Source organism: Bombus vosnesenskii, unplaced genomic scaffold (genome assembly GCF_011952255.1).
Source record: "Bombus vosnesenskii isolate JDL3184/JDL3185 unplaced genomic scaffold, Bvos_JDL3184-5_v1.1 scf7180000013308, whole genome shotgun sequence".
Lineage (NCBI taxonomy): Eukaryota > Metazoa > Arthropoda > Insecta > Hymenoptera > Apidae > Bombus > Bombus vosnesenskii.
Window position 1 is genome coordinate 197,410 of NW_022882957.1, and position 23,951 is coordinate 221,360.

At 39.2% G+C, this 23,951-nt stretch overlaps 1 protein-coding gene across 2 annotated transcripts in view; it reads right to left on the reverse strand.

Moving 5' to 3' along the window:
- Positions 1 to 1,848: 1,848 nt before the first annotated feature.
- Positions 1,849 to 23,951, reverse strand: part of LOC117234674 (plastin-2) — a 44,716-nt gene continuing 22,613 nt past the window's right edge. Inside the window, exons 1-4 of one of the 2 annotated variants that reach the window (XM_033496115.1) lie at positions 8,741 to 8,933; positions 6,219 to 6,649; positions 4,133 to 5,351; positions 1,849 to 3,359 (exon numbers count right to left, since the gene is read on the reverse strand). In XM_033496115.1, the coding sequence (XP_033352006.1) occupies positions 3,162 to 3,359; positions 4,133 to 5,351; positions 6,219 to 6,649; positions 8,741 to 8,815 (1,923 nt within the window). In that variant the 5' untranslated portion in view covers positions 8,816 to 8,933 and the 3' untranslated portion in view covers positions 1,849 to 3,161. Of the gene's footprint in view, positions 3,360 to 4,132; positions 5,352 to 6,218; positions 6,650 to 8,740; positions 8,934 to 23,951 lie in introns of those variants that run through there. The other variant, XM_033496116.1, reaches the window with a different exon arrangement.

A 23,951-nucleotide genomic window follows, 5' to 3' on the forward strand; every position in this document is an offset into this window, starting at 1 on the left:
GAATCGATTAAAACAAAAATACAGGGAAAAAGAACTCTTAGCGTAACGTGATTCGTGATCTTCCTCCCGCGTCCACGCGTGTCTTTCTTTCTTCTTTTTTCTCTTTTTTTTTCTTTTTTTTTCCTTTTTTTTTTTCTTTGTTTCTTTTCCTAATCTAAGTTTCGCCTTAGGGAACAGAGCAAAATTTCTCTCTCCTTGCTAAATCTTAAATCTAGGTGCTCGGATTGCAAACGGCCCTCTTTTAAAAGACTTACGTCCCGATACTCGCGAACATTACAGAAGAGAATATCGAAACGCGTTCTTCAGCGTTTTGAACGTTTCTAAATTTCTTTCTCGTCCTTCGAATTCGATTATCTCGACTCAGGATACACGGAATGTAATTTCGTATCCTGATACTTCAGAAACAAATGCAGCCTGGTACGAGTGTTATCTATGGAATGGATAACGTAACGCGCGATTTTCGATTTCATCCAACAATCGAAAGGATAATTTGATCCTCGATTAAGAAACGCTTAGCTTGTGTCCTGTTTCTTTGAGAAACTTGTCTTGTTTCCTTTTGTTTCCACGTAGGAATGCCCCAAGCATCGATGGATTGCACGTTCGATATTTCATTTTCAAGTTACGATCGATCTTCCCAGTACGATCCTTTTTCTCGTACGATTCATCGATTAACCAATCGACTTTTAATCTTGATTTAATTGAGACCTAAAGAACATATAGTCGTATAGTCGCAGTAGAAAATGCACTTAGATTCTTCCTCGAATACACAGCGCGGTCCCTAAAACGTCTAAAAGCTGAACTTTCCGTACCAAGCTCTCGACAAGGTTCTCTTAAAACTTGTCGTTTCTCGCGATCGCGTCGCGCTTATTCGTCGCATATAATGCGCAAAATTTCTTCTCTAATAAAACAGAGGAAAAGAAGACGGTACAACAAGTACAAAGTAGATTCGGTCGATCGACTTTTCGCTTCTATCGCCAAATGACATTTTCCAACTACGAAAGAATGAATGAGACGTTCAGACGAATGAGACGTCGTTGCGATTTTGCATCGACGATGTACGAATTGACAGTTTAATCGTTCGATTGGAAAGGATTCGTTCGATTGGAATTTTCTGTAGCAAGTTCGAATTTGGCGCGCTACGCGAAGTTGCGACAACTTCGCGTCGCTCGATTACACCAGCCATTGATTCCTTAATTTCGTTGTAACAGCGAAATGTTATGGCTTTGGAAATATCAATCTGTCGAATCGTACGATATCGCTGCAAAGTGATTCGATGCGAAACTGCGTTGATAAAAGATTCGTACGATGCAAAATTGCAACGATATCGCGTAGTTCGTCTGCAACGAACCTAACTCGCACGCTCTTTCGGCTACAGAGTGCGCTTCGTTGCGTCGGAATACGCGCGCCAAATATAAAAAAACGTGTACGACCAAGAGGAACCAGCGTTGTTTCGTCGCTCGCTGTAGAACGTAGGTTAAAGCGTCCTCTTCTTTCTTTTTTAAATACGTAAGTACGTTTTGTTGGAATCGATCGTTAAATATTACAACAAGCATCCAATCACGATTACGATTTCGATATTTATAATGGCACGATTACAATGATCCTTGTGCGTTCATTTCGTTCGTCGACGATATATGGAATTGGTTCACGCGTCGCATCGATAGTATTCACCGTGTTAAATCATGGCGAATGACTGGGTACAACACGAAAATGAAAAAAAGCTCGACAAGTCACAAATTTACGACGATAGTTTCAGTTCCTATACGTTCTCCTTTGTATGTTGCCTTCGATTGGTATTATTCTTTCTTTCTTTCTTTCTTTCTTTTTTCTTTTTTTTTTTTTTTTTTTTTTTTTTATTAAACGAATCCAAATATCGCGTATAATTCGTCTTCAGACGTATCGTTCGATGAAAATGAAATATTTACCTGAAAACGATACGAACAATTTTTTACGATCTATTTAGAGATGAACATTAGGAAATGGTACCTCGCGATATAAGTTTCGTATAAAGCCGTTTGTTGTTTCTTTCTTTCGCTAGACGCATAGATACAACGTTTTCCTAGAGGTTTCGTTTCGTTTGAATTGCTCGCCCGATTGACTCATCTATCGAAGACATTGTCATTGTGAAGTTTTGACAATTTTCACACTCGCGGTATCAAACACGTGTACACATCTCAAATGTATATGTATATATGATCTAAGAATGTAAATATATGTATATATGTATATATAATCGACAATTTGAAAGCCACGTATATCCGGTATACGCGAATTATTTCGTCCCCTCGAGTTACCGAAGTCTCTTAACGTTCAGATATTTCGTATAAGATCGTGATCGTCGTATCGAATCTTTCTCTTATCGTCGATACCATTGACAGACAGACATCGTTACAAAATCGATTTATACAAATCTAAAAAATGATCACGGTTACAAATATTGAGAGAGTGAGACGAGGGATATGATTGCGGAAACATTCGGAGAAGGAGAAATCCCATATCACAAACCACGGTGCACGGTACATACTCGGCGAACAATCAGCGATCGATAAGCAACATTATATCTCGTCGAAACATGTTTCCTTTCCGCAAAAAAATGCGGGGAAAAAAAAAATTGTTATCTAAAGCGTCGTCCGAACCGTCCGATCATGACAAACACTTTCCACTTGTATCCTCGTACGATTCTTACTGAAAGCTCGCTAGCAAAAGTCTACGTGACGATCTGTCCTCTACTTTCTTCCACTCTATCTACTAAAAAAATTTCAAAAACCACCATTTGGAAAATCACTTTCGTCGCATGCTCTGAATCAAACCGAATCTTGCGAAGTATCTGCCTAACTAGCGGACGACGTGAAAATAACGCGTTCGTTTAAATCGTCGTCTCTGTATATTAAGCGATTTTTTCCTCCCCTTCACTCGGTTCGCTATTTCTCCACTTTCCTTCTCTTTCTTCTCCATTCTTTTCTCTTTTTTCTTTTTTCTTTTTTTTTTTTTTTTTTTTTTTGTCGCTCCGGTCTTGGAAAACAAACTACTCTAACCTAGGTGTATATACAATTATTACGCTCGTAGAAGAGACACGGCGCGCAAACCGTTGCTCAGTCGACACAGTTCCTGCCGTGCACAGCGAAAACATCGTACGCGGACGAATCGCAAGCGGCGCGACATTATTGACCGTTGTTCGCAATGTTGTTCTGCTGCTTCACGGAATCCATATTGGGGATGTAGTCCATCGCCATCAGACAGGCAAACACAGTCATCACCATCTTCGGTTTCACCTCGGTTATGTCCTCTGGTAGCGCGTACACGCGTGCGCCGCATTTTCGGGCCAAGGATATCGCGTACTTCGCGTTGTCCAGGTTGTTCTGCGTTAAGAAAAAATGAAATTCGCGTGAATTAGTGCGTTAATTTCGTGTAAGCGAAACGATCGTTTGGATGCTTTGTTTGTCTCGTTTCGTTCATCTTCCAGAATGTTCGAATCGTTTGGGTTTTAGACTTTTGATGCAAATCGCTTCGGTTTGTGAAAAATGTGAAAGAATCGTTTTGCGTATATGGTTTTTCGCTTCTACTTCGCGGTGACTTATTTTTTAAAACATCAGGTCTTTCTATTTTTAAAACGATACAGATACTCGGATATAAATATTCAAAGACCGCAGCTAGATTAAACGCGATTTTGTCATTTGAATTGTATATTTAAAACATCGAAATTCATGTAAATTTTATTATTATCTTTTTCAACTTCACCTTCGGACAGGTTATATTATATTACGTAAGTAAGAAAATAACATTCGTATATCAGGCAAATTATGCTGCATTTTGCAGGTCTTTAAAGTCATTTAATACCACAGATACCATAAATGGCTTGCAATATTTTCTAAGGCAATGGCAAATTGTTCTATGCAAATCAACACAAGTTCCTCGATGATTATTTCGAAACTATACAAAAGATATTCCGATATTAAGGAAGACTCGTTTGTAATTTTCCACCGACCGTGAGGAGTTCATTCCAGAGAGAAAAGTTCGCAACAAGAAACGACTTCGTTGAACTCTGACTGAAGACGTTCACGATCTCAACAACTTTAAAACCAACAAATCAACCAAATTCTATTCCCTTAAAGCAACAATCCCCACGGCTCACCTCTTCGGTTCCACCTTCCTTCACGAGGTCATAGTTCACAGACCCCGGCTTAATGGCGTCGATAAGATCGATCACCACCTTTCCATCGGCTATCGACGAATCCTGGAAACCCTTGATACCGCTCGTCTTCCCTGCCGTTTGAAGCTTCGAGTTCACCCACTGAACGATCTCCTTCTCGACCAAAGTGCTACCTTGGGTGCCTGCCAGCGACGTGAGAATCGACAACGTGTACGATCTCATCAACTGCCAGATCAAAGCCAAAGTCAACGTGGCGTTTCCATCGTTGATATCCTGGCCAGCGATTCCTACCAACGAGAAGTTCATCGTTTTCCCAAGCTCGACCGCGTAATTGCAGTTCTCCAGTTTCTCCATGAACTTGCGCAGTTTCGTGAACTTTCTGTGCACCCTGTTCCAGTTCACGGTGCCTGGTTTGATGATGTCGTAAAGCTGGAAGATGACCAGACCATCGGCCAGATCGGAGTACAGCCAATTCACATGAGGCATCACGCCCATCGAGTTCATCCAGTTTCGATATGTTTTCTCTTCTCTCGTCTCTTCCAGGGATTCTAGGCCTTCGATGCTGCTTTCCGGTTTGTCCAGGCCAGGATAGTTATTGAACATATTGGCGACGAACGCGAGATTCAGCTTGTATATGCCATTGACCACGTCGCTGGGTGTTACGAAGCTACGGCAGCCCAGCTTGGCCGCCTGTTGCAACATAATTTCCGCTCGAGAGGTGTGGTTCGGCTCCATTAGAGCCTCCAGAGTAACTCCAGCCGTGTTCGGTGCGATTTGCTTGATGAGGTACGTATAGACCTCCGAGTCGGTGATATCCGTATGGAAATTGTGGCATCGCCTGGCTATACCGGCGTTTTCCAGATGATGGTTCACCCATCTGAGCAGGATAGATTCCGGTGATAATTTTAGAAGGTCTTCGATGCGTTCTCCGTCCTGTAGGAGAGTGGCCAAGCCTGGACAATTTTCCAGGGTGATCTGGTTGAACAGACCGATACGTATAATTTGCCATAGAAGACCCAGCACCAGGTGAGGCGAACCTTTCGTCAAATCGTGCGCGTCGATATTCACGATATTGCAACCGATAGCTTGGGCTGACGATAGGGCCAGCGTTAGGTTTTCGTGTTTCTTGTAGAGGGTCAGGTTCTTCTTGTTGATGGTACGTTCGTCGATCGTGTCGGGGCAGGAGTGATTGATTATTTTGCTGAAATAGAGGACATTCTTTTTAGTCGTACAATTTCTCATCAGTTAGGTAAATAATAATTGGATTTGTCTTTCTGAGCGTAAAAATAGAAGGATTCGTGTGTTTACAGGCTGAGCGATTTATTAGATCGACCAGGATGTTTTTCGGAAAGGAAGAAATTAATTATCTTGGATAAAACTTCTATTAATTGCTCTTTCATGCAGTATTCATTGTTAGATATATTGCTTATAGATAAGCAAGTTACTAGAACATCTTCTATCTGCGTTATAATTCGCTTATTCCATCGCTGTCGAATTTTTCGTTTTTATTATTAAAATATTAATATTGCATCTTATAGGTGGTCCGATTTTCGAACATTCATCTCGTCAACGAGATTCATAAAGACAAGAAACAGATATCGATATACTTGAGAAAGACTATTCCCATACGACTTGTACAAAGTACAAGTTTTAAAATGTTCCCTGTTACAGAACAATTTGTCAATGAAATTTTCAATAGCGATTAATTCAAATGGTAATATCGCACTGTCTGTTTATAGATCAAAATATACAATTGCAATTGTATACTCTAATTATACATTTTAATCTATAGTAATTACTTGCGATTTGTCGAAATCCTCGAATAAAATCGTAAATGTAAAAAGAAAATTTCCTAACGCTATTTTCCAACCAATCTAATAAAAATAGAAATATCGATAGGTTCATAGTGAAAGTGATTTATTGTATATAATTACACGTTGTAAACACATGTATTATATCTAATCACGCGTTATGAATAATCACGCAGATCAAAGGATCGTGAACGTATCGATAAATAACCTATTTTATACAAGTTACATACATATATAGATAATAGAAAATTACATACCAGAGAAGAATTCCATCCTTAACCTTGTCGTATAAGGTCTTGCCTTCCGGATCGATGAGCAGCAGATGTTTCAAGTCAGGATCGTGTGACAAATTTGTGTTGATCCAGTCGCTGAAGGCAAGCTGTTCCTCCAATCTAACAGAATGCGTGGTCCCTTCGCTGGATGCCTCGGAAATTCCTCCCAATGTTTCTAAATTCTCCTTCTTCGAGACCACTTGTTTAAACGTGGATCCCAATTCGTTCGCCTTCAGTTCTTTACAGAGTTTCTCAAACTCTTCGAAGGATAATCGTCCCTTGTGTTCCGACCTCTGCTTGTCGTCGTATTCCTCGATCATCTGACGCACCTTGTAACCGGGCATCTTGAAGCCACAGATGTCCAAGGCGCTTCGCAACTCCGTAAGATTGATGAACCCGTCCCCATTCTCGTCGATCTAACAGAAACGAAGTTTCTTTAGATTTCCAGTCTCTTTCCGGCTGCGGTTAAAAAAGGCCAAGCACGTGCTTTTGCGCGTAAAGCGTTCGGGTGCATGAGCTGGATTCGAGAGTCACGGAATTCAGGAAGATAGTTCCGGTCGCTGAGGATTCGGGTAGTCCAGTTCTCGGGTTTAGGATTTTTGGAATCTTCGGATATCCGATCAAAATCGCAGAGTGTTGACGTTAAATAGAAAATAGCTTTGACTCTTAAGGATTCGGATCTTCTAATTTTCGCATCTATCGTAGGATTCTCTTTGCACGTCGCAGTTGGGCCGAAGAGACGTGGTGTTTGGAAAAAATAGCCCTGGGACTTGGAATTTCCAGATTTGTACATAGAACAGGATTTGCGGAATCTTTGGATGTTAAAGCTGGATCAGAGAGCCGCACCGTCGAGGAAGGATAATTTCGATTCTTCAGGATTTGAAGGTCTTATAATCTTCAGGTCCGTCGCAGGATTCTTGGATTCTTTGGATGTCAGAGATAAATCGGAGAACGCAGTGTTCAGGAAAAATAGCTCTGGTTCTCGAGGATCGCGATTTCAGGTATGTAAAGTAGGATTCTGGAAAACTTCGAGCGCCGAAATCGAGTCGGACGGTTGCAATATTCGGGAAAATAGTTTCGCTTCTTAATAATACGGACCTTGAAATTTTCAGGTCATAGCTTATGTACAAGGTGTAAAAATGTACAGAATATATAGGACGCACAAAAATACACGAAACATATAAAACAAAAAATTCCTATAGCTTAATTGTGCCCATAAAAATTCATCGTCTAGTAATCATTTGCGTGTTAACAGGTTCAAGTACACGCTGTTTTAGTACGAAAATAAAAACGCGGTAACTTTCTTAGTTCGGCTTTCGTACAATTCGATTGCTTATCTAATCGAATGGGAAATACTAGAAATAGATACGGTGAAAATTCACGCGAGTTCGGTAGCGGAACTTTCCGAGAAACAACCGCGTTCTGGAGGAAAATGAAACCCTTCGACATACGCTCGGCCAATCCCCGATCATTTAATCACGAGCGTATCGCACGTGTGAATGGAGGGAATAATGTTTCATCGGCGCCTTTCAACCAACGATATCTAGGTCGTCCGCAATAAAAGTCTCGTCGTTAGTTTTCAAGTGTGCAGTCGTGATTATAGGCGGTGCAATTTCCACGGAGAACAATAGTCAATGACGACGTTAGGAATGGTCGTGCATGCGCCTTCTTGGAAAGCTGCATCGGGGTTAATCGACAGTTCTTTATGCCAGTTCGCGGGAAACCGTGTTACAATCGACTAATTACCATTTTATTCTTGCCACTGAATCGTTCTTCGTTCATCGAGTTGGTCGTTTCTCTCCTATCGTCGCGAGACAGTTTTCATCGCCTTTTAACTCTCTCGAATACTCATAGATTAAAGAACATCACGCTTACTCTAACGCTACCTACTGATATAAAAGAACAACTGAATCTGGTTATTCTGTTTTATCTCTCCGATTATGAAATATTAAGGAATAAAAAAAAAAAAAAGAGAGAAAACAAGTTTCGATTTTTGAGAACACAGGTCCCAGAGTATTCAAACTTACTATAAGATACTTGGAGATTTTGCGTGATGAAAATTACCTAGAGGAGTTCAACGTTGGCGAAAGAAAAAAATAAATCTCCTTTTCGAAGATTCGGACGTTCGACTTTCCAGATCTAACGCACGAGATTCTTCGAACTTTCGAACGCAACGTCTTGATTCGCAAGTTTCTAAATTCATTCGGTGTAATATTGTTCCATTCTTGGAATTCACTGATAAACTTCTACACGACAGATAAATCAACGAATGATTCAACGCGCAATTACAATCCGCCCAAGCTATTTTACAACACTTTCGATTCACATTACCGTTCACACTTCTTTCGCGAACATTCGTCGAGAAATCCGATTCGACGGTTAAAAATGGACCGGCAGATGATCGTGGCGTACCTTTCACGCCCAACGATTGATCGATTCGCTTCGCGAACACTCGAGCGGCTTACGTAAAGGCGTAACTCGACGGAAAACCGATTGAAGCTACTTACTAGGCTGAAAAAAGAAGAGAAATCCTTCGAGAACTCCTCGAGAACGTCCCATTTTTTTATCTCGCGGAGCTCCATGGCAAGAGTAGAGGAACGAGAACGTGGAAGGTAACACGCTCCGACAAAAATGATCAAACCGGGTTACGATGCTGCGAGGGACTGAATGTTGCATTTAGACTCGCTTGTTATCACCGTTATCGGATGTTCGATAAAAAGGAACGGCCAAGAAAAGAAATTCATACGATAACTTGACACCTTATCGATACAATGACATAATAATGTAAGTCATATCGAACGATTTTCCAATTATTCGGAACTTCATTTGTATACCAAATCGCGGAACAAAGTGGCGTAACAGATTGTTTATCTGGATGCTATCGCTTATCTTATGCGATTCGTTAATTGAGAGGCTCGGAGGATAAGCGATACGAGTGGCAACAGCATTGGGAAAATTGCGGATCAAATTAGTATTTAACGGAAAAATGTCTATGTGTTTACGGATATCGAAGCATCGAACGATACTAGCCACTATCAACAGGAAATGTCGTGTCGATCGATCCGATAAATAAATAAATAGAAATCTTATTGACCGTTTCATATTTTCGATTTATAAATTCAATAGGATCAAAGCGTTGTGTGTCTAAATTTTTGAACTTGAATATTCGACGCGAATAAAATACCTATCTTCGAGTGTTTTCAAACGTTAAAAGAATTAAATGTCGACATTATCACAGGAAATAAGTTTAGGTATTAGATGACTTTAGATAAGTATAGATACTATTATACTGTCTTCTGTACTTATCTGCTTTACAGCAAAATAATACACTCGAACTATTTTTTCACTGATTATCGTCGGCCTTTCGATCGTTTCTTTATTTTCATGGTCAAAGCTTCGCGCCACGAAAATGTTTCATCTGCGACGAGACAGGTAAGCAGAAGGTAGAAACGATACGATACGTGAAATAACCGCGCAACGTCATAAAATCGAATTGTAAACCCGGGCCATTATTGACAGACCGAAAGCACAAACTGATTAAAGCGGTTTGCCGGGTTTATCGCGTTAAAGTACCGCGATTAAATGGCCAGTTAATTGTTCCGTGTAACAATCCCTAATAGAACGATAATAATCGTCTATCTGAAAAAAAGCAATCGCATAACGATTAGCGACCGGGAACGATAACGATTGACTTTTTAAAAATTTCGTAACAAGCTCGTGACAGTCGAGGTATACGGAAAACTCTTGTAGTTACAACATTTCACCATTATTAATTCTTTTGAGAAAATCACTTTTAAAAACTTGGGGTGATCTCCTGCTACACTTTCATAACATTTTTGTAACTTTATTGGAAATTTTCATTTCCGAAATGTATATATTTGTGTATGTAAGTAAGTTGGTGCAAGAAGCGCCGATGTCGTATCTTCGTAAATCGCAAAAATGACAAAAATTGCAATTATTAAAAATAAACTATTGTATATTCTATATAAAAAACGAGGATTTCCAGTTCTATCCAGAAACGACTGTAACAGCGTTCGTACATGCAATGTAAGAATTTTACGTAAAATAAACTTTCTCCAAAAATGATCAAAGCCAACGTAGGAAACGCAAACAGCCTAAGTTTCAATTCTCTCTTTCCGTGTTAGAAGAAAAGTTCGAGACAGCAGGAACTCCTGTGTGAGGAATTATTTGGACATGAATTTTCCAACGTTTTCTTGTGACCATCTCCACGTACAAATACCTAGACTTTATAAAGCTGGCATTAGTACTCGTTGCAGCAAACCACAGATATATTTTCGTATAACTAACAACCAGACTGGACTGCTTATACGTTTTTTTAAGAATTTGAATGTAGATTACATGCGATATACAGGGTGGTTGGTAACTGACGGTACAAGCGGAAAGGGGGTGATTCTAGGCGAAAAAAGAAGTCGAAAATATAGAATAAAAATTTTTCGTTCGGGGCTTTGTTTTCGAGAAAATCGACTTTGAATTTTCGCTCGGTACGCGTGCGGTACGTTATAACGAATCTCACTGTAGATCGTTGTCTCGATAGAAAAATGAAAAAAAAAAATTTTTATTCTATATTTTCGACTTCATTTTTCGCCTAGAATCACCCCCTTCCCGCTTGTACCACCAGTTACCAACCACCCTGTATATTATATTTGGCCCGATCATCGTACTACGGGCTATGCCCGTAATATTTACGTTTGGTACGATCATCGTACTACTGGCTATGCCCGTAGTTGTAGGTTAAGGGGTTAATGAGGCGAAACCATTAATTAAGGACTAATATTTCGTTGATGCAACGTTCGATTTGTGGTTTTCTAGAACGCGGACATTTATCAAACTTTATACTTTTATGATACGATGAAGACGACGAATAGAGTTAAAGATATAGTTCGCTAACAATTATTAATGATCGAAATTGCAGTTCAATTAATTACGTACGTGAATATTATATCTTCGTTATACTTTATATACAGGGTAGTTGGTAACTGGTGGTACAAGCGGAAACGGGGTGATTCTATGCGAAAAAGAAGTCGAAAATATAGAATAAAAATTTTTTTAATTTTTTTTTTTAATTTTTCCATCGAGACGACGATCTACAGTGAGATCCGTTGTAACGTACAGCACGCGTACCGAGCGGAAATTCAAAGTCGATTTTCTCGAAAACAAAGCCTCGAACGAAAAATTTGTATTCTATATTTTCGACTTGTTTTTTCGCCTAGAATCACCCGCTTTCCGTTTGTACCACCAGTTACCAACCACCCTGTATAAAAATATGCGAAGATATATATTCGTTATAATATTTGAAAGATCAAATAATTCGGATTTTTAACTACTTTGATTTTTACGCGATCGATAGATCGCTTTCTAGATAACCGCGAGTATTTTGTATGGAAAAAGTGAAAGAAACAGAACGAAATAGAAAGTCGAGTAATAGACGTGTTTCTCGTCGAATTTTACGTATTGTCAGAGATAAATCCGAGTCCCGTGGACGAAGAAAAAATTCGCGTAATTTTCTACAAGATTAAAAGACTAAAAAACGTAGTGCCAAACGGGATAAGCGAGCGTTCTTGATTAAACGATATGAAAGTAACGTCACGATGACTTAATATCGTGGTATTGCGCTGGAAATACCGAGAAGTCAAGCGGAGCGCGTTGACCCGGCAAAATGCAGCAATTCGATCGTGGGTAATTTGTAACCAGGTCAACGTAAATGTACCTTTCCACCTACCATTCTCTCTACGAAGTCGAGTATCGATAACTGTCTCGTTTTTCACTCGGCACACGATCCGATCCGCTTTATCGATCAATTCATAATGTTTCTCATTGCACTAATTCTGCGTAATCGCATTACATTAACGTTAATAAACCTAGATCGAGTTGTTTCAGATATTACATAACGTTTGCTGTCGTATAATATTTGACTTTATAACTTTCGAAACTCTTATATTTACATATCAATAGAAATAGTCCGCCGTATATTTAACGAGATTAAATTCTTACGCAGTAACAAAACGAATTAACTTGGACAAATGTTACTCCTAATTCGATATTCGATGCAGGGATTAAAAAGAAATATTCTCTTTGGGATCGATCAATGGAAGAGATTGAGATCGGTTAATAGAAAAGAAGAACAGTTCTAAACGAATCAAATCGATGTTAAGTCCGAGGTTAGATCGACCAAGAGCAAGTAAATAACGTTGAACTTCTGTTCAAACATTCGACCCCGTGTGTCCCATTTACACAACCATCGTTCTATTATCGCTTCCTATTTTCTATGATAAGAAATTCCGAATATCCTGGGAATCTACGAAATCTACTAAAAAAAAAAATTGTAAGAACGCAATCTTGAATTTATTTAAAAAATAAATAAAACATGCCACGAGAACCCTTCTGATCGCAAGAATTTAATATCATTGATATTATTATTGAAGAAAATTCTACCAAAAGACACCTTTCAATTTTTCTTACATTTCGTTATACTACACTTTGCGTAAACAACGCAATGATATCTATACCTTTGAAAAATAGTAGAAATATTAAAATAATAAAATATTAAAAATAATAATAAAAATCACTATTTCATCGACACGTCGACATTTCGTTGCGTTTCATGCACGCTCCGATTGCCTCTCGAACCTTAGCAACGAACGATCGATGTTGCCCCTTAAAGTATGCAACTACCTGCATCTCCGTGCAATCTCGGACACGGGTCGACTGTGAACTGAATAACACGCAAAGACGTGAGAAAGCACAACGTTAGCACGCAAAGACAGTGACCAACCAGGAAAACAAACGAAGAACAATATAGTGCATTACAGAGTTGGCACGCTGATTGTGCAACTGGCAAGAGTTATACATTTACTCAAGCTTGAAACGCCTACCGGTTGCTTACTCGGCTAGATTGTTCGCTTTCTCGAACTCTATGGGCTGCGACGATCGGCCGCGATCCGCGGGACGTGAAGAGGAGTTACAGGCGTATCGTTGGAAACGCATTTTTGCATACGAAACGCATCAGCGTTCTCTGGCATCCGGAAGGTGGATCGTAACGTAAGGAGCAGCATCGATTGCGCGAGTATGCCCGAGAATGTTTCGCATCGAAGACTCTGTTCTCTCTCTTCTCGTTCCACGGTGTTCGAACGCGAACAACGGTTCTGCAATTTTAGTTTGTGCGTTGTCTTTCGTTTCGTCGAAGGCTTTTTATTTACACAATTCCACGCGTGATTTTTTATGAAAATTTTTTATGAATAGAGATTGTACCGTCTACATCGACGATATACGTATGAAATTTTCTGTTACTTGGCTGGGTAATTTTATTTTATTTTATTTATCTAATTCGATTGTTTCATAATTGGATTCTAATAAAATGCGATGCAAATATAAAACTTTGCATCAGTTAGATAGGCAATTTTATTTTATTATACGAAGATAGAAATGTTTATGAAATCCAGTTGTCTCGTAATTGAATACTAATGAAACGTAATGATCGTAAAGAGTTGAATTAGTAAAATCCAGAGAAGTTGGGTGAACCAAGAATCTAGCTCAACTCTATGTCAATAATTTGAACTAAACTTGAACTTGGGTGTTTGATCAAATATCGAGTATCGATATTCTAACAAATTATAGTATTCTATCTCAACTAATAACTATTAAACGTACTTGTCGTTGCATCTTCGACACCCGAAATTCAGTCGCCTGTTCTAATTATTTATACCAAATTTCCATTATTAATTCCACAGTGTAATGATAACGACGATCAGAAATTATTCGAGAAGAGCTGCTCTTTTAACGCTATATAAAGGTATCTCATTTTACGTTTACGTTATAATGATAGTTCATTTTATTTTCCATTAATTTACCTTTACTCCGGAACTAAACTGTTTTCATTTACAAACGCAATTTTCATCGAAGGCCTCGTGCCTTTTTCAAAGCACGTTACTCAGGGCCCGTTTCACAAATAGGTAAATTACGTACTATATTCGTACTCCTAACATAAGCGTGATTGCGTTTCCCCCCGTGGTCACGGCGTTTCGGAATAATGAGTACAAAAAGCTGAAACACCGTGCTGTGTAATGACTTTCTCGAGTTTTTCGTTGGCCGACTGTGATCTCATACGCTTGGAATTACAAAGGCACGATATTATTGTAGCCAGCCTCTGGTACGAGCAAATGCAACCTCTCCGAGATTCGAATCTCAGTTTATAATGAAGCTGGTCGAGCGCTTGAAAGACGCTATGGTGTTAGAGATTTTACTTACAAGAACGCATGCTGTCTGATATTTTATATGTGTCAGCGATGTCTCGGAGAACAATTGTATCCAAACAACGAGCCTAATTTTCACTGTAATTTATTCATCCTTGTAAATTGTCGTGTAAGCAATTCTTCTAATTTAGACTTGTACACGTACTTTTAATACTTTCGCAATTGAGAGTCGTTTGGAGCGGAATAAATCGGAAACCGATTGCCGTACAGTACTGTCTTTAATACGTAGTTAGGAGAGGTGTAAATATAAAAATTTGTTTCATAACATCCTGCTCGTAATCACTGATCCAGACGTATTTCAATTTAACAGACGCGTATAATATCGATTACAGAAGCTTGACGCGTGTTACTTAATTTGTACGTGTCTAATTTTATTTTGTAAAAATCGTACGCGATGAATGAATACGAATTAAAAATTACAGTGTGTATCCTAAATTGTTAGAATCGTCTATGGCCCAACGCACAGTGCGGCATGCAATGAACAAAAATGAAAATAATCATTGTTCGATTTTGATCTTATTATTCGATGATAAAGTCAGCCTGTATGTAATATAAATTTAAAGAAAATCTCGCAAATATCGACAGAGGATTAGTAAAAATCGATCGTACGTCAAAATCTGATTACTTGAAAATTAGCTCGCTCGTTGTACATTCTCTTTCGTCAATTCTTGTCAAATAGCGTACGTTATACCTTAAACACGGAGAATTTGGGCAAAAATGTCCTTCTTTCTTCGAAGAACAATTTTAAAAACCGATCCGAACCATCCTGTAATTTTGATTGTCCTGTATCAAGAAGTTATTGTATTACACTGCTATATAATTTTCATTCGCCACCAACTGCTAGCCCGAATGTTATCTCTTTAACGAAATTCGTAATCGCGAGATCGAAGACTGGATTTCTGACCACGCCTATTCCAAGAAAATTTTCAAAGCTACGCAAAAGCTCCGTTCTTCGCTAAATGTCGACGCAATATCTGACAGAATAGAAAGGTGAGATAAACGATTCCTGCGTGACACTTAAGAAAAGTATTTTTTTCAAAATTGAAAAGATCGTTCCCGACATCGGCGATATTTACATAAACGTCACTGTGTATGGTTAGACAAATAAATAAATATTCAACCGTGGCAGGTAGTAGGGAAAACGCTAATAAAGATTTCATGAGCAGACTTTTACTCACGTCGGATCCACTGATATGACGTCTCAGGAAAACTGCACATTATATGCATTTTTAATCTTCGTCCCGAATCTTCGCTCAAACGCCGTACAGTGGTACGCGAGAACGGAGCTCGCGAACGTTGCCTGCGAACGCGCGAACCTGTTCCGCGAACGTGGCTACCTTTGATTTTCATCGCGAATCCTCGTGCAAATTCCGGCACTGTGCGACGATACGAGTGCCTCTTTAAGGCTACAGGAAGAGATACTTGTATTTTATCTTAATCTTTCGGTGTGATAACTAAATGTACACACGTCTATGTATATTCCTGAAGACGTTAAAAAAGTATCATCCTTTACGATAGGAAATCGTGAACAGAATTTTCAAGTTCATCTATACCTGTGCACGCTATTTCTCCGCATTTTTTGAATTCCCTTTAAGTAGCATAATTTCACATCGGCGCTATATTCGTTAATTACTTTAAACATATTCAAAAACTATCTCTAGGAGGGTCGAAACTGCTCGAAAACATCGATTTCTTCCACATAGCCGCGTTCCTATAATTCTCAACGATGCGAAAGGGAGCGCCCAGTGATTTCGCGGCGAGATATCGTGGAATAGGTCGCGAAGGGCGCACGAGGGGATATCCAATCTCGCCACGAGGCTTCAGCAGATAGGTTGCTCGGACACCCTGTAGACGCGGGTGCTCGCACTGTTCACACTGCTGAGCCGGGGTCAGACTTCTCTCTCGGTTTGCTTTCATCCTGAGAACTGGTTTCGCTGGCGTCGCGTCGCATTGCGCTCTCTGTCCCCGCCCTTCTGTGTTCGCGTGTTCCCTCCTCGTCCCTCTTTGGAAATCACGATTGAATTACCCTGGAGGAAAAAGTAGCCAGCTCCGCTGTTATTTGTACTGTACGCGGTTGCGTTAATAGACAATCTGGACTAGGCCAGAAGAAACCACCGTGAACTCGCGAGCAAACGGTATTGCCCTTAATGCGGCATAACAACTTTTGCCTCACTTTCTTCGTCTAACGGATGATCGTCTCCTCGCCAAGTATCGGCATCGTTGGTACAAGTGATACATGGACAAGTCATACTGTCGTTCAGGTATTAAAGTTTGTGTGTTCGAAGAGCAGAGACAATTGGAGATGTTGCAGTAGCTGGCGAAAATATCTGGACATTTACATGGATATCTTTTGTCGGTATATCACGTGTGTCGTGTGGAACTTTTGAAAATTACCACTTGTTTCATTAAATCGGTGCTTGCGGGATATGAGGGATAATTTCTTTCGCGTGAATAAAATTTTCGGGAATTCCGAAGCTGGTAGAATTCTGCAACTTCTTTTCCAGGGTTTTCTAGACGCTTGGGTTTTATGAAACACGTACGATTCCAAAGTTTTGGCTGGTAGTGTGCATAAGTGTGTATAAGTGGAGATAAGAAAGTTCGTGCAGGAGCGTGCAGCGTTAATCTAGAATTGTTTGTTCCTTCGTGGCATATTTAAAAATATTCTATACAATGTGCGATCCATTGTAGAAAGGCTACAGAAGAAGGACACGGTAAAATCGATCGCGTTAATTAATCCGGCGTTATCAAAATCCTCTTTGTATTTCATTTTGAACTGAAACATATATTTTTTCACAATTTAAGCTATTACTCGTCGTGATATTGGAATATTGTTTGTATAGCAATTATACTTCCTTCCTATCTTTAGTTATTTTACATTAAAATATTGCTTCTTAGCCTCGAAGTGACATTAAAATCAACAAAAATGTTTCCACGAAGCTTTTTCCCTGTCAGTTTCGAACGCTGTCTATAATTTGAAATGCAAAATATTTCCATAAAATACGTACAACAACTAAACACAGGTACATCGATGCATCGACGTTTTCATTTTCGATATTAACGTATCTCTTTCACCACGTACAAGTAATCATTACGATGACGAAATCGTCTCGGCGTGTGGCGAGCAAGAATCAACGATATTGCAAAATTGTCGTAAAATCGAGGTAGGAGTTATAATTGTAAATCCGACAGTGCAAACATGACAACAACGATAAGAAGCTTCGTAAAGGGACGCCTTTACGAGACTGGGGAAGAGAAATTCCTGGTAAAGCGATAGCGTAAATTTGGGGGACATGGAAGGATTCAAGTACAAAGTGTATACGACGCGTTCCAGATTTCGATCGTTGAGTCAACGAGTTTCCTTGATTTCAAGGTAACGATAGAGGTGACTTAGCTACGTCACGATGAGATTCCACCTACATGAAACACGTGCGACGAGTTTGTTCTTCCACGGCGAATGCTCGATGGACTGAAGTCGAGCTTGCGGATACGTACGCGTAGTGGATTCTACTGACAATTACGTAATCATATGCAATCGTGCAAGTGTATATGGAATATACAGTCAGCCACAAAAGTTTGCATATACTCCTTCAAACGTAATAACAGAATTGACAATATTTAATATTTAATGGTAATATTAAACGCTGACAATATATTCCACTGACTTTCGTATCAGTTTCGTAAATTTTCTGTCGACTGACCTTAGATACATTTTAAAGAACACCAATGTACATTTACATATCATGTACGTACATATATTTACATATTGCGCATTATGTATATACAGGGTGGTTGGTAACAGGTGGTACAATCGAGAAAGGGGGTGATTCTACGTGAAAAAAGAAGTCGAAAATATAGAATAAAAATTTTTCGTTCGAGGCTTTGTTTTCGAGAAAATCGACTTTGAATTTTCGCTCGGTACGCGTGCACTTTATCGCGTCTCGTTATAACGGATCTCACTGTTGATCGTTGTCTCGATGGAAAAATGAAAAAAAAAAATTTTTTTTATTCTATATTTTCGACTTCTTTTTTCGCGTAGAATCACCCCCTTTCGGCTTGTGCCACCAGTTAAAAACCACCCTGTATATGCAGTATTACAGAAACTTTAACTCCGGTAATTTTGTCGACGTCAAATTTTACATTCGTTAAATGTAAATATATTCTAAAAAATAGCACAATATGTTACGATGCCTTTGCCAATGTTTTCCGATATTCCTGGCATCGCATTGTGTATTAATTGTATATTAAATATAAATATTTACAGTTATGTGGGAGGATTCCTTTAGGGGAATAGTAAGTTACAAAAGTGTACGTACACCTGTTGCGCTTACACAGAGTCATAGAAAAGTAGAGTATAAGTGCTCTATAGGCATCGATAATGGGCTAAAGGCCAACCGATAAAATTAAACTAAGACTTTTGTGCTAGACTGTGTGTATGTGTCTGTGCCTATACACTGTTTCGTGAGCGTAAAATCGTAAAATGTTAAGGAAACCGAGTAAGAACGATGGTTATTCGCAAGACACACCTACTAATTGTCGAATACGATCACGAATAAGACGACAGTCAATGATGACGAAAGATGATTAGTCATTGATGAGTATCATCGGTTCGATTTAAAACGTTTGCTAGGATTTTCGAAACGTCGACGGCTCGTCATCGGAAATACATCCACGCTGGTTTATCGCATGCGGAATGAAGATAAAACGCAATTAGACGTAATTAGAATGCAGACGAAGACTAGTGGCTAGCAGTCTAATGCGGAAAAAATAACTGTACGTATCTGACGTTAAAATTCCTTGGAACAATGCCGTTCAGCTTAAACTTTCTTTATCTTTCTTCGCAGAACACGGAAGTCGCGCGGAACAAGCGTACTAATTGCAATAAATTATTGATCTAATTTAACAGCAGATAGGGTGGTAGAACATAAAACGGTTTCTATGTAACTGCACGACTTTACGTCTTTCGTGGAAGAATGGTCATTGTAGATAGTAAAACTTGTGACACTGAAACGGTAGGACGTTTGGTAATCGAAACACGTAGTCAACTATAAGCTCAGAAAGCTCTATAGAAAGAACTGTAGAAATCATGAGGCTCGATATGACACTCAATCTCCAATCGATAGAAATAACTAGGGAAGCTAGACAAGCCAAAGTACTAAAGAAGTCATGATACTAGACAAACGAAGATAGTACTCGACAGTAAGAAGGCGGAACCAGAAATAGGGACTCTTAAAGTCATTAGAATTCTTGAGACCCACGAGACCTTCGTGGTCATTAGGATTTCTGAGGTCAGTGAGATCTTCCATCGTCGCAGTCGTTCGAATAATTGACCCTACAGTAGCATAATTGAAACTCCGGATTTGCCATTAGAATTCTCAACGTCAATCGAACCTCTGAACTCTAACTCTGAGGGACTTTCGAACATCCAAGGTTTCAGAGATCGTCTCGTTTCTCTAACGCATCTCAGAGACCTTGAGACTGTGACATTTTTGGAACTCCAAGACCTAGAAACTGTAATATTTCTGGACCTCTGTGACTCTACAGGATTCTGAAAATCCTTAAACTTTTGAGACTCTAATAAATCTTTGAATCCCACGGCATCGAGCCTCGTAGAAATTCGCATAACCCGGATATAAACATCGTAACCGATGGTGCCTCCTGATGCTCACATATACATTGGCTGAATAGAATTTAATGACTTCGGTATTATGTATATTAATTCTAAACAAGCTTGAGAATTTCTACATTATATTCAGTGAGTTCAAAATTACATATATCTAGGCTGAACGGTTTCCAGGTCTCCTCCATTGAGTCTATGCGGCTCTAATTTACCAACAGCAATTGGAACTTTTGTAAAGTAAAACATAGCGATAAAAAGGTACTTATTGAAAGAGAAAGCCATAAGCTTCGTATTCGAAAGTGTGAAATGTCATTGCTATATAAATTCTATCTATATAAATTCTATCTATCTATATAAATTCAGTATCTATATAAATTCAGAGATTTATAGCGCGCTTCCAAAGTAATTCGATTCTAGTTTATTTTAAATTGATCTTCGCACGTTTACTCGAATCGTTAGAAAATCGATTTGCTTCGTTGCTGTGGCAGCCCTTCGGTTTCCAGTTTCTACAGTTTCTCGACAAAGAATATTGAAAAAAATATAAATGGACGAGTATCGAAACAGCAGAACACGCGAATTAAACGATCTGTCGTCGGACATCGAAAGTCGCTTAAACAAAAACGTACGCCGCAGGAATATCCCGGTGATCGAATAATTCTGGTGTGGAAACCACGCAACATGGAAACTGCCTGTAACGTCCGACGAAATAACAGTTTTCGTAACGAATCGTGATACTGTATAGTACGGTTGGTAAGTTTTTGTCAGCAGGTTTAATTTATATGCGGCAGACTGCGCGATGCGTTGTCACGCGGAATAAATTACGGCCGCGTTTTACACGCGCTGCTGAAAGCTCGGCAATGATCCCTTAATGGGCGTCACGACAGAGTAAAAAGTTCGCTAGTCGCTTCGGAGTTAGTTCAAGTGGCGATAATTGAACAGCTTCGAGCGAATCGTTCTTGATTGAAGGATACGTTTCGTTGCCGCTCCTTAGTTTCTCTCGCTGCACACGTTTAATCTAATTCCATTGATATTTTACCACAAATCATCGGATACACCTAGAAATTACCATACGGCAGAGTAAAGCTTCGAGTCGCACAACTCAGATTTACGTAACTGATAATTTCGTCTTCCTCCATATTTTACCTTGCAATTCCAATATAAGCGAACAATCGACAAATTTAAAGAGGACGTGGATGAACGAACGCTTGCACAATTCTATAAGAATTTTCATAGTATTATTTATTTTTATAGTACGATCATTGAATTAAGAGCAACTTTTTTTTAACGACGACGTGTATACCTATAATACTATAAATTAAGTCGTTCTTGGTTACTGAAATTGTTACTAAAATAAACGATCGCGTACATGACCGGCTCAGCAGGTAGAGTAATGCTAGGTACACGAGTACACGATTAATTTTCTATTCTTATAAATCTTCTATACAAACAATAGTAAATTTAAAACACAGTATTTATGGCATCCCATTCGCAAAATTGCAAAATTATACAACTCGTCTCATTTGCCAATTCGCTAATATTATTAATTGGTAGGTGATTGTACGCGAGGGCCCCTGAATTGCACAATCAAAGATATAAATACATATTGTCCTCTTTTAGAACGCGAAAGTAACAGTTGTCAAAACTATGTTGTCACTTTCGTCAGAATGGAATAAGGCCAAGAGACACAAAGGACATACGAGAAACGGATGTTCTCTCTTACGTAATGATTTAACCTTTCCTTACTTTATAGCTACGTTTATCATCCCTGGACGTTACATACTCTGAAGCCTATTTTCATCGTGAAAAGCAACGCTTCGTATACGCGACGGATTAAGGAAGACGTACAACAACATATGGAAGCTTCGCGTATATCGCGATAACGATGAACGAATAATCCCCTGTCGTACAGCGTATTCTAAAGACCAGATACCTACATTCGTAACCCTAGGTGTAATTCCACCAGTCAACGGAAAAGTATGCTATCAATGTTAGTCTATTGGATATTCTGCATTTATTATGAGTTGTTGCAGCGTCTTGAGACGGTAGCCATCGATTAATCGTTACACGGTTGTCCTCGTAGTCGTTCTCTATACGTCGAGACTTTTGCCTCCACCGGTCGTGTCACACGCCATTCGATTCGTGCGTGATTCGATTTCCAACGTAGGCGAAAGTGAAATCTAGCACGATCAAGGTTAACGATGCCGATCAATTACCGGTATAATTAATCAGCGAGCACCGAATCGCGTGGCGGATGTACGCGAGGAATGCCAACTATTTTCGCTGATCCAGCTTCCGTATGTTTCGATTCATCGGAGATTCGTCGGAAAAGACGTTACGAGCATTTAATACACATAAAAACAACGCACTTTGTAATAGCCGCAAACTAATGATAATGATTTTCTACAGTGCGCGCGTATCTTCGATTCTAAATTTTTGTCCACGTTTTTCTGGAACTTATTATTGAATTATACATTTATATAATATTACGGCTTTTCTTGTCTCGTTAACCGACCAACCATAATCGCCACTCCTACCGCGTCCATTTCCGTGCCCCTTTGCTAATTGACCGCTGCACGACCCAGGTAGGTTTTCTCTACAGGGTGTATAAGAGAGTTCAAAGACAAAGGATCTTCGACGTAACCTAAGAAGCCGTAACTTTCGGATTTACAAAGCCTTTTATGCCCTTTAACAATACCTTCTTAAAACATACGTTCAATTTCAATTTCTCTTGGACACGTTAATCAAGAATTAAGAACTTTCTTGCTTCTTTTAGTGGATATATCAAAAGGTAAAGTTTGTCCCCGTAACTTTGAAAGACTACGCGCCAATCTACCCGAGGCTTTAACGCTTTACAAATTATAAAAATGTAACTTTGAAAAATATGGATAACGCCTAAGACGTTGCACACGTTCGTCCATTAACTTTCGTAAAGAATTTGAATTTTAGCGAACCGCTTTGATACTATTCTACACGAACAACACTCTAATAAACCTCTAATAAATTACCAAATATTTATATAACTATAGTCAACAATACATACTATAGTCACAATCTCGTATAACCTTGCAAAAGTACATTAAAACTCGCAAGTACGTGTACAAACGTAAAATAAACATAAATAAGAAACGCAAGTGCAAACTAAAGGTTCATAAAATCGACCGATTGGCTGTTTCCCTTGTAAGAGATATACACTACGCACGCGGCTCGTGCTCCAATTTTGGTTGCACGCTCGAGATGTAATAAATACAATTCGAAAGTAGAACGCCTTGAACCCTATAGTTACGACTACTAGCGAGTCGTTGGAACTAGTTTCTGCTTGCACGGAAAATGGGACAAAACGTTGTAACGTTCAATTTACGTTGGCTCGTTGGTCTTGCTCTCTAAAGTGCAAACACTATCCAGTAAGTCGCCGGGAATTGGGCTATTAGCTAATTCCAGTGCTTTGGGGTTGTACTACGGAACGAGAGTGTATATCGCGGTACGAATTGAGTTGAAAGTCGAGGTTTGTGAAAGGTGCAGCTCTATAACGTATTGGATAAGCTTCGGGTTATTTATTGTTGTTAATACGACTCGTGCACTTCCGCTTGTAAGTATAGAGACACTGATCGATTTATGGCAACGGTATGTCAGTTTTATCAGAGTGTATAAATTAATGATGAATCACTCGTTCGAGGGAGAAATTCTTGTGGAATCACCGGTCGATAAATCTAAATTACCTATTAAAAAACACAGCAGTAGTATATTTTATTATTTGCTGTATACTACTGCGTCGAAAGTTTTCCCTATCGGTTTAGACGATTTTTCTTAACTGTCATTTAATTGGAAAATTAA